This window comes from Nothoprocta perdicaria, unplaced genomic scaffold (genome assembly GCF_003342845.1).
Source record: "Nothoprocta perdicaria isolate Ctin4 unplaced genomic scaffold, notPer1 scaffold_34, whole genome shotgun sequence".
Classification (NCBI taxonomy): Eukaryota; Metazoa; Chordata; class Aves; order Tinamiformes; family Tinamidae; genus Nothoprocta; species Nothoprocta perdicaria.
The window spans coordinates 21,033-32,378 of NW_020455577.1; the positions used below are offsets into that span (position 1 = coordinate 21,033).

At 48.8% G+C, this 11,346-nt stretch overlaps 1 protein-coding gene across 1 annotated transcript in view; it reads left to right on the forward strand.

The window, feature by feature from the left end:
* Positions 1-920: 920 nt before the first annotated feature.
* LOC112951232 (pre-B-cell leukemia transcription factor 1) overlaps positions 921-11,346 on the forward strand; it is a gene marked incomplete at its 5' end in the record, with an annotated part of 22,563 nt that continues 12,137 nt past the window's right edge. The window contains 4 exons of the mRNA XM_026043888.1: positions 921-1,284; positions 3,512-3,702; positions 4,636-4,771; positions 7,603-7,762. Coding sequence (XP_025899673.1) covers positions 921-1,284; positions 3,512-3,702; positions 4,636-4,771; positions 7,603-7,762 — 851 coding nt within the window. The remainder of the gene's footprint in view (positions 1,285-3,511; positions 3,703-4,635; positions 4,772-7,602; positions 7,763-11,346) is intronic.

Below are 11,346 nucleotides of genomic sequence, written 5' to 3' on the forward strand. Positions count from 1 at the left end.
CTTTTAGCGCCTCTGCTTTTTGGTCTGTTCGCTTCAGTTTTTCTTGTTATTTATCCGTGTTGCTTTCCGTTTTTATTTAAGTTTTGGACATGCTTTTATTYAAGGTTTTATGGGAGGAGAGCCAGGGCTTATTCCCTCTCTTTGTAGCCAGTATCTCTCTCCCCTGCATCTTGTCATCCCTTCCCGTTTTCTGCTTTTTTTCCAGGCTTCCTGGACCTCAAGTTGGCACTGTGCCCCATCGCTATTTATATAAATTATTATCCCCAGCGTGAAATTATTTATTTTTGGCCTGTTCTTTTGCACATTTACTGTTTGGGGGCTTTTTCCTTTCTTTTTCTTTTCTATTTTTCCTTTTTATATCCTGACCTTCTAAGCTTTGTTTGCAGTCAGTGTTTTGAACACGAAAACACCAATTAAGGAGATGCCTGAARTAGTGATCTCTGAGGAGCTGAGGCTTAGAAAAGCTGTTTCTGTTACGCAAACCTTCACTTGAAGTGATTTTATATTAATAACAACTGTATCTTTCTCAAACTTACTTTAGAGCAAGGGAAAACATACCTGTGGTTAAGCAGGGATTTTGTGCGTGTGTGTTTTACTGCTCTATTATTGCTTCTCATTGGCAACAGATTTGTGGTTTATAAATATATGTTTTTAAAGCAGTGAAAATCATCTGATGCTGTTTGTGCTGCAAATTAGGGGGTCAGAAGGGAAAAAAAAGAAAGAAAACAACAGAAGGGTCAAGTCTGTCGCAGGTTTGTGTAAATCCAGGGCCATCCTCACCCAGCTCCGGCAGAGGTGGCCGCAAGCGCCCGTACGTGGCGCACGTTTTGCAAAGCGTTTTGAGCTCCCATGTGTGAGGAAATGGGAAAACGGGATGCATTGCTCCTCGGGATTGCCTCTTTTCTGTTCACTTGCCGAAGGTTGCTCTTTCTCCCCTGCTGCTCCCCTGTTCTTTTCCCGCTGCTCGCCGCGTTCGCGCGGCTTCGGCAGCCCTCGGGCGCCGCTCACGGCCCCTTTCGCCCTTGTGTCTCCCGTGCAGTGCTGAGCATCCGGGGCGCGCAGGAAGAGGAGCCCACGGACCCGCAGCTCATGCGGCTCGACAACATGCTGCTGGCCGAGGGGGTGGCCGGCCCCGAGAAGGGGGGCGGCTCGGCCGCCGCCGCCGCTGCCGCCGCTGCCTCCGGCGGCGCCGGCTCCGACAACTCCGTGGAGCACTCGGACTACAGGGCCAAGCTCTCGCAGATCCGGCAGATCTACCACACGGAGCTGGAGAAGTACGAGCAGGTAACAGGCTCATTCGCGCCGGGCTCGCCGRCGCTGCCGACGTCGGTGCTTAAGAGCACGCGAGCGGGAACGCTGTCCGGAAAGCGCCCGGCTCTCCGGCTCAGGACTTGGTTGTTATTCCAGCGTTCCGCAAACACTCCCAGCATTTATTGCCCCTGTTATTTGCATTGCTCCCTGCCTAATGTAGGGCCCAAAGTCGGCCCCCGGCGCAGGGGGACGTTGTTCTGAGCCGCTTGCCTTGCAACAGGCGCAGTTTCAGGGCAAGCAGATGCGGTGCTTGAAGCAGAGTCTTTCCTGAATATTTCTTCTGCCTGAAAAGTCAATTTTCCAGAAGGAAAAGAAAAAAAAAATTAAAAGTGCAGCTTTTTTTTTYTTCYTSYKRWRRAWAATWMTTMWWAAAAAAAAAAAAAGAATTTGGGTCATGAACACAACTATTAGTAATACTGACAGTTATATGAGAGGCTTTGCAGACCATACTCCAAAGTTGGTGTCTTTCACGTAGATCTAGACCCAGATGTTCTGCAGACCTCTCTCCTCTACCTCGAGACTCTCCATCATGAGGAATGTGGTTTCATCCCAGCAATTTTTGCTTCCCAGAGCATGAGCAAGAAAGTAGCCCTCCTTTTGGAGGAATCAGCTCCATCCTTTGCTAGTGCACCTGCTTTTCTCCTTTTCTTCCTGCCTCATTTTTTGCTCTTCAAAAGAGACAAAAAGAGCACTGAGAGAAGTGTTTCCCGCCAGCCCCTTCGGGTGTGATAGGGTCACATCCTCCCTGTTTAATCCCACGTCTCAGCCGGAGCTTTAGCCCGGGCTCGGTCGCTGCCGCAGCCCGCTCCCGTTGTCGCTTTCCCTGCAAAGACGCTTTGCAAATGGACGTGTCGGAGCACATTCTTGCAGCTGCGGCGAGGCAGAGCTGGCGCAGTGCTGCTGCAAAGCCAGGGTTCACATGTGGTTTCTGACCCACGTGCCCGTCTTTCCCGTCCTGCAGGCCGGGCTTTGGGAGCCGGGCACYGTGGCTGGCAGCGGGGATGTCGGCGCCTGGCTTCACACCGTGGCTGGCAGTGCTGTGACAGCACAGCTCCCGCCTGCAATTTTGCCTCTAATGCTCTTATTTCACGCGAAGAGGAGACAAGCTGAAATTGCTCAGGCGTCTGGGAGCAAAGAGTCACCCGGCTCTGAGCTCCAGTAAGCGCCGCTCAGCCGGCGTCCCCTGCCTAGGGGAGATCGGAGCTGTCAATGGAAGCTGATGATGGGCAATTTGTGGGGCTCTGCTGGCCTAGTGACATCTCCCTGTTGGGTCCGAGCTGTAGAGGTGTGTGCAGGGACTCGTCACCTGCTGGACAGGTCCCCAGCAGCCTCTGGGGACCGTGAACGGAGCGGGAGAAGCTGCTGAGTGGGGAAGCTGGGAATCGTGCTACATGAAGGACATAAAGTCAAGCCTCTGTCATTAGCTTGCAAAATCCTTGGTGGTTCTTGCCAGCAACGTGATGCTCTGGGGAGCCTTTTCCAGCTTGCAGGCAGTTTTCCCTTTCCATCCTGTCCCGGGACTGGTGGTTGGGCTGAGAAAGTTGCATTTATCTGGTGTCAGAATCCCTCCTTTGAGCCCAACCTGCTCTGCCTGCCCTGCCCTCGCAAAGCAGCAAGGGGAGAGGTGGGACAGCGCTGTGCCAGCAACAACCTAGTCTGGGGTATTGCCTGCTTGCCCTGTCCTGTCAGGGCTCCTGCCTCGTTAGGCTTTAATTAGTGATGTTATTTACTTATCAGATGTGTTGAAAGCCCAGAGTGGGGTCAGTTGGCACCTGGTGGTGCCTAGGGCAGCAGGAGGAAGGATAAAGGACTGAAAAGTTCATGTTTCTCCTCCAATACGTCCCTAACTCCTGCAGTCCTAGCCAGAAAAGCAGCGCAGAGACTGGGACTTCTGTATACTTCACATGGGTCSCAGGGCTTCATTTAGGCTGAGTCCATCCGTGCCTCCTGAAAGCAAGGGAATGGGTTTCTTCTTCCCCTCCATGTGTTTGGGAGCCCTTGTGCCCTCTGCCTCACAGCCAAAATAAATTCATCTCTCTCCGGAGAGCCACCACATCCTTGCCTTGGGTCTGCCCYGGCAAAGCCTGGCCACACAACTCAAAAGTGGTCCCACCTTAACTCTGCTGCTTCTGTGCTGTCCTTAACGTCRTCGAATGACCTTCCGATCCTGGGGTTTCTTTTGCTTTTCTTGCCATCCCAGGCATGCAACGAATTCACCACCCACGTGATGAACCTGCTGCGTGAACAGAGCCGGACCCGGCCGATCTCGCCGAAGGAGATCGAGCGAATGGTGAGCATCATCCACCGCAAGTTCAGCTCCATCCAGATGCAGTTGAAGCAGAGCACGTGTGAAGCGGTCATGATCTTGCGCTCCCGATTTCTGGACGCACGGTAGGTGAAACTCTCCTCCACACCTGCTGTCTTCACCGTACAGACTCACAGCAGAAGGTTCCCCTGTTCTCTTTTGGGTCTGTGATCAGAATGATGAGATGGGCCTGTGGTGTTGGGTTTTGCAGATGAAGAGCCCCAGCCTAGCAGGGGAGGGAAGAACAGTAGTACAAGACACTCACAGCTTGTGTCTCCGGGAGGATCCCAGCTGAGCCTGAGAATTGCATATTGATTTTGCTGTGGCAGAAGACAATTCAGTGGTGTATCACAACCAATGTCTGCAGTCAAGATGTGCACATCAGTTGGGGGTGAAAGCTAATCCTCCAGCCCATCCCTTTCCCTCCAGTTTCCTGTTCTTTTCCCTCTGTTTTCCACGTCCCAATTTTCATCGTGCTGCAGAATTATTTTCACTTTCGAAACCAGTTACATGCGGTTGGAAGGCTTGGGCTGTGGCTTGGAATGAGGAGGAGAGGCAGCTATGATGTGGGGGCACTTGGGAGGAGGTAGCAGATGGCTGGTGTCTAGCTGTAAATGGAACAAAGCTCACCAGGTTTGTATCCGTCCCAGCTTTTGTCACCCAGACCTTTGCGGAGTAGCGCTGACATCTTCAGCCAGGACAACCAGACTTCCCAGGTGCAGGGGCTAGTTGCCAGTTTTAGCATTTCTGTGAGCTGGAGAATGCGGTGATAATTTGAGAAAGAGGCTTGTTTGCTCTGGAAGGTGCTGAGAAAAGAGCTGCTGACAAGGTCCAGATGAGAGGTTTCCTAGCCATGAGTCTATTGCACAGCATGCTACCAGCAGCAGCAAAGAGAGGCAGGGAAGTGAGGAAGGTCAGAGAGTATCAAAATTGCATTTCTGTGTACTACATTTTTTGGATCCCTAGCACTGATTCCCTTTTTTTTTTGTTCTGTTTTCCGATCTCTCTTTCCTACCAAGGCGGAAGAGACGAAACTTCAACAAGCAGGCTACGGAAATCCTGAATGAGTATTTCTATTCCCATCTCAGCAACCCTTACCCCAGTGAGGAAGCCAAAGAAGAGCTAGCCAAGAAATGCGGCATCACAGTCTCACAGGTAAGAGCCAGGGATGCAGTGAAGGTGGCCCCAGCTACCATGGGCTGTTGGAAGGACAGCCCAGACCTCACTGAAGTCAGTTATCTCCTAGTGCTGACTATTTAATTACCAAATGAATGCTTGCTTTAGAGTAAAGTAGTTTAATAGAACAGAAGACAGACTTGCAGGATGAAGCTATGGGGAGAAGAAGAATTTTGGAGAGGTCTCGGAAGAGATGAAGACTTAATGAACAACGGCTGGGCGAACAGCCAAGGTGTTAACTGCACAGAAATGATGTGCTGGGGCACAGAGAAACGCAGATGCAAGATTCTGGGTTTGCTGGGGCTAGGTGGGAGTGTGGGATACATGAGCCCACSCAAGTCAAGAGCTGACCTCCCAGGCTGATGAGGGTTGGGCAGGTGCTTTGCTTCACAGGTTTTAAGATGAAGATTAATCATAATGGCCACATGTTCTGACTTCCTTCCCAGTGGAGCTCGGAGCAGTTCACCAAGCAGCTCCAGCATTCGAAGCAGAATATCTCTTGCAGAGAGATCACCAGGTGGGAAGATAGCAAAGCAGCGCATTGGTGTTGGGGAGGAAGCTCGAAGGAGAGGTGGAATGGAGCCTCAGCCTGACAGGATATTGCCCGTGGTGCAATATTCTCTCCATGGACTGGGTTGGGTGCTGATCTGAGTCGTTACCTCCCAACATCACTTGGAATTGCAGCAGGTTGTATTTTCCGTATCCTGTCCTGCAGCAGTGTGGGGCTGGGTATGTGCAGGTAGTTTCTGAAGTCTTTTCTATTTAGAAGCTACAGAGCATGCTAGGAGCATTAGGGACAGGAAGCATCACAGGAAYTAAACCTTCCAGGTGTCAGCTATCAACACCCAAACTCAAAAACATTTCCTGAGGTGAAGAAAAAATAGTGAACTCCTCATAATGGACATGCAGCCTTACCTTCTATGTCTTTAGTATTTGTGCTGCTTTCTCTGKCATGGGGAGCCCTGATGTGTTCCTTTGACAGTGTCACCAGAAAGCCATGGGACACCTTCCTTGGAGTCAGGACGAAGAGGTGGTTCTTCTGTCAATCCCAGCTCCAGTTTGCAGCCCAAGCAATCCCAGGAAGAGTTGAAGTTCTCCTAGAAGAATCCAACATCTTCAGACATTTGGCCGTCTGGCCTCCTCAAGCTCCTGTTGAGCTTTCTAAATCAATTGTTAGGAGCAGCTGGAAGTTTTCTTCCACTTGGAATCCCCCAAATCTCTTTGTTCAGTGATGTCAATGAAGAAGCTGAAAGCTGCTTCCCAGGCCCTAGACTGAATTTTTCCCATGTCTTCTGTAAACTTGTTTGTTGTGATTTAGTGTCCATGAGTGAACAGGGTATTGTCAGCAGGGTTCCAAGAGGGAGTTTGGTTTATGGTGGCCCAGAAGATGCCTTGATGTTTTCCTTAGAAAAAGCAGAGCAGCTCTGGCAGGGTACCACTGCTGGAAAGCACAGACTTGGGAGTTTCCTACCACTGTGCTGAGCCTCTGACATGGGAAGTTCGGGGTGTTTATCAAGTCTTCTGATGGGTTCTCCAAGTCACAGTGTTTTTAAGTGTTTGCAGTGCTAACCCCAGGATGCCATCTTTACAGTCCACAGAGATCACCTGCTCCACCTGCTCCACCTTGGGGGCTTTCAGAGAACTGTGCTTTGCCCTGCTGCAGACCCAACAAAGCACCAAGTTTGACACGAGCCAAGCTGCACTGCTTCGTTGAACTTCAGATCTGGCCTCTCCTTTTCAGTTCTTTCTTTAATTTTGTAATAAATCAACCAGTCTCATCCAGCATACTTTTAGGTACTTGAAGGCACCAGGCACTTAGAGGTGTCTGGAAAATCACTTTGGAAACGTCTCCCATAGTCTCTGCCTTCGTTGTTTCCTGGTGGGCATTTTGAGGAGTAGGGACACAAGATCTGAGCTGACAACCTGAGCTTGAGCATGGCTGGGAAGCATGAAACAGAAACCAGAAAGGAAGGGAAGGGAAGTCATCTCAGCTATCCTCAATACCCATTTGCCAAATGATACAGTTGTCTGCTGGAACCAAAGTTAAGTCTTCTGATGTGTCTAGTGCTGCCTTTCCAATCCTTCTCTGAATGTGTTACATAACACTCATGCTAAACCAGTACAAAGCAAATTTCAGCTGAATTAAGAGCATTCAATTCTAGACCTTTGCACTGGCTTGACTCAGAGAGTCKGAACGCAGAGTCTGAGCAATTTCAAGGTAAGTTTGTGTGTGAGCCAGGCCTGAGTATCTCGTGCAGCAAACTGGGTCTTGGCCAGTTCATTCTTTGGGGATTTTCTCTGAGAGCCACATGAGTTTCTCTACATTTCTCTACAGGGAAGGAATAGGACATCTGGGAAAGGAGCAGGAGGAAATGTTGTCCTTGTCACAGGGAACCTGAGGAGGAGACAATTAAAAAGTACTAAAATAACAGATGTAAATTTTTAAATTTTGTAATTTCAGGGCTGTTCTGCTTTCTCTTTATTTTTTTTTTAACCATCTGATATTTGTGTGTGTTCTGTGGGGTGGGTTGCAGTTACTGTAAGAGAGACTCATTAATGGAAATCACATCTGTAGAGGAACCAGATGAATCCGCCCAGACTTGGCTTTCCCAAGTGGGTCTGATGGTCATTCCTGGGGCTGGGAAGACACAAGCAGGTACAAGGTGCTCCTCTCTATGTACTCACATTTCTTGTGATGACAGGTAGGGGGGTAAAAGTGCTTAGCCTGAATTTATCCACTTTCCTCACCCAGCCACAGCTTTGCAGAGCTGAAACTTTAACATCTTTGTCTTTTCTTAAACTCACTCTAGGTATCAAACTGGTTTGGAAATAAGAGAATCCGGTACAAGAAGAACATAGGTAAATTTCAAGAGGAAGCCAATATTTATGCTGCCAAAACGGCTGTCACGGCTACCAATGTGTCAGCCCATGGAAGCCAGGCTAACTCACCCTCAACTCCCAATTCAGCTGGTTAGTTTTTGGTTTTTTTTTTTATTTTGGGTTGTTAATTGTTCGTTTTTTTGTTTTTTCCCCTCCTTTTAAACTCTCTCTCCCTCTCTCTCTTTCTCTCATTTTCTCCCTTTGGTTTTCTGAATTTTTTTTTTTTTGGTTGGTTCAGTTTTGTGGTCTTTTAAAGAAATGGGTTTATAAAATCGGGATTGCTTTGGGAGGGGAATATTTTCTTTTTTTTTTCTCTTGGTTCCCCATTCCGTTCTGTTTGGTGGTTGTTGTTCAAAAGAGATGTGATCAGACCGTGTGACTGCTGGTGACGTGCTGGGGTTATAGGCATGGATGGTAGGCACAAAACCCAGGAAATTTCTAGCAAAAAAAAAAATTTGCTTGGATGATTGCTTGTTGTTTTGGGGGAGCGGGGAGAAGAATGTTAAAAAAGGAAAGAGAGGGAATAAAAAACCCAACAAATTCCTGCATACATGTTCTGTTTTGCCCGAGGCTGAAAGCATGAGTGGCTCTAATTAGTAGAACCCAGCCCTTGTGGAGTGTCCCAGCTCATGCCATTTGGGGACTTGTTTTGGGGGTTGATTTTCCTTTTGCTGTCTTTTTACCTGTTTACCTGACAGTGTCTGGATCCCCTGCAAGAGTGTGCTCTGTGTGAATTTTGTTTTCAGTTGAAGGATTTCAATTGAATTTCATTTATGTCCCTATGGGAAAAGACTGAGATGTGTGGGATGCTTTGTTCCCTCTGCCCCTCTCCTCCCCGTGTGGTTTCCATTCTGTGTGCGTAGAGGGCTCAAGGCACAGAGYACTTTGCCCAGGCCTCGTTCCTCCTCTAGGGACTGCTCCGTGGTTAAAAGGTGATTAAAAGAAAAAAAAAAAAAAAAGTTAACTTCATGGGTGCCCTGTGCCTAAAATTGTCCATGCTATGAATTTGTGTGTGCCTGTTTTCCTTTTAGGGGTGGGAGGGAGAAGGGCAATGTGTCATACATGTGTCTTTGAGCTTGGTGTCTGTTCACAATACCCTCTCTTCAGGGCACGAAGCTGTTATCAGGTAGGAGTGAAGGGGGAGATGGGTGGGAAGAGAAGGCAGATGGTGAACAGACCATTGGTGGTACCTCTTGCAAACACTGGTAGTTACCATGTCAGGTCTATATAGCTGCCTCTATAGGCAGCTTTGCCTGTGACAGGCACCAGGAGACTCGCACCCCAGAAAACACCCCTGGAACTAGAGGATCTGGGAGGAAGGTGGAGAAAGCAGAGCCAAGGGTCAAGCAAACGAAAAGGCACCAGTGTGGGTTTCTGGCTGGTTTCCCAAACCAGTCCTCCACAGGAGGGGAAGGACCATCTGTTATCCAGGAGCTCAGGTGGTAAACGGTGGTTGATCTCTATGCTGGAGAGCTCATCCCTACCTCCAGTGATGCACGTGACAGTTTGCACAGGAACACTTTGCAGTTTTTATTGAGCTGGCCAGTGGAGAGAAGCCCCTGCACACCACTGCTCATCTTCAAGGGGCCTTACCTGCTAGGAGACCCTTAGCCCACCTGGAGCAGGAGGGGCTGCAGCTTTTGCTTCAAGGTCACAAGCATTGCTGGAAGGCATCCCTCGTGCCGCTGCAAGGGCAGGGTTGTCTGCGATGGGCTCTGATTTGGGTGAGGTGCTCAGAAGGTTCAGGAGGAAGTTTTGCAAGGATAGATGGTTTGCAAGACCTTTGATTTTGTTTTTCCCTTTTCCTTCCATTGTTTTAACTGCTAAAGATTTAGATGCATTTTAAAATGCCATCCTTTGCAACCAGCTCACACAGAATACTTGATCAGATGGAGTCTGTTGATGTTAAACCCCTCCTCCCCATTTAGGAAAGCCCAGAGGATAGACCTCAGCATGGCGTGTTGTCCAAGATACCCTCCTGCACATGGTAGTGTCCTGCAGCCCACRCCAGCGTGAGGCACAACACACACTTAGTCCCTTTTCTCTTTCTTCGCTTGGAATCAAACCCAACACTATGGAATAGCAAGGGAAAAGCTCCACATGACTTACATGTGGTCTGTGTGTAGTGGMGTAGGCTTTTCCCCAGTGCCTGCCCAGTTAAATACTGCTCCAGTGTAAGCCTCTTTCTGCGACTTCCCCACAGGCAATAACGTGGCTGTTTTGAAGATAGATTGGCCAGTACCTTGCAGTAAACGACTAAGATAATCCCTGGATAACACTCCACTTTCTAAGGAAGGACAAACAGTCTTGTTATTAAAGTGTAAGACTTGAACTCCTGGGTCCTCTATCTGGCTCACTTGTCTGTACTCCAGAAACACTGCCCTCGGAGGGAAAGGAGCACAATAATGTGAGGGGGGCTCTCTGGCCATGAAGATCCTTGTTCTGCTAAAAACAGCTCGTGCTCTAATCTGGACCATCAATTCCTGTCATCTTCCCTTTACGCTGCGGTCATGGGATGGGAGAGCAGGGGACACCCCTCTCCRGGACGTCCGTAGCTCTGGGTCAGTTTACAGTGATGGTGGGATTRGAAGTTCTTGTTTTCTTCTCCTGAGAAGGCAGCTGGAATCGTCTCAGGATTTTATCTCCAACAGTGATATGCCRGGTAGAGATCTCAACTGAGCCACGTACATGTAACAGCTCCATCAGGCATCCCGGCACTGTGCTGTCCTGGGCAAGAGCGCGTGTGAAGTTGTGTGACCTCCCCTGCTTCAGATGTTAAATACCCATCCACTAAACAWCTGGAGCCTTGTGTTAAGGCCCTTGAAGATTCGGGCCTCAGATGCCCTGGATAACTCTAGGCAGGGACAATGTTTGGAAGGAAGATGGAAATGGATGAGGAGATGAAGAACTAACATGGATGGTGCCTCTTATCACACGGCAAACTCTTTATCATTTCCAGAACATTATCTGAGAACTTTGAGGAGGAAGGAAACGCAATAGCAGCTTGATTTGCTGGGAATTTTGAGGACTTTTTCATTTAAATAAAGGCATTTGGGAAGAGAGTGGGCAGAAGACAGGTCATGAGAAAGAAGCAGCCAGCAATGTAGTCCCTGGAGGGCTGTGATGTTGGAAGAGGATGTGGAACTGTGTGTGATGGGACCTGGGACAGGAGCTAAATTCATTTCTGCTGTGGCCACGCAGGCCCATCTGTTCTCTGCATTGGTGCCCATGTTACTGGAGATCGGTGAATGGCTACAGTCAGTCAAAGAGATTGGCCACACATTGACAAGGGCAAAGATTGCATCTGTCCAGCCATCTGGCACGTTCTAAAGTAGGGTCCCCCATCCTCAGTCACCCAGGCCTGAATGTCAAACACCTTTTCATCCGGAATACGCACAGTTGGGCTTTATCAGCCAGATGTTCAGATAAGCTGAGATGTCTGGCTCATTTGGGCTAACAACTCCCCAAACTCACTGTGATTGCCTGGACAATCTCAGCACAAAAAACACATGGCAAATGAAAGTTAGTTAACGTGGACGGACCCTTTTGCCAACCGAAGTCCTCGAGGACCCCAAGCAGGTGATGACATCCAGTGAAATCTTCTGTGCACAGCAGCCAAAATTGTCCTGGCCTGTTATTTTTCCTTTTTTTTTTTTTTTTTTTTTTTTTTTTTT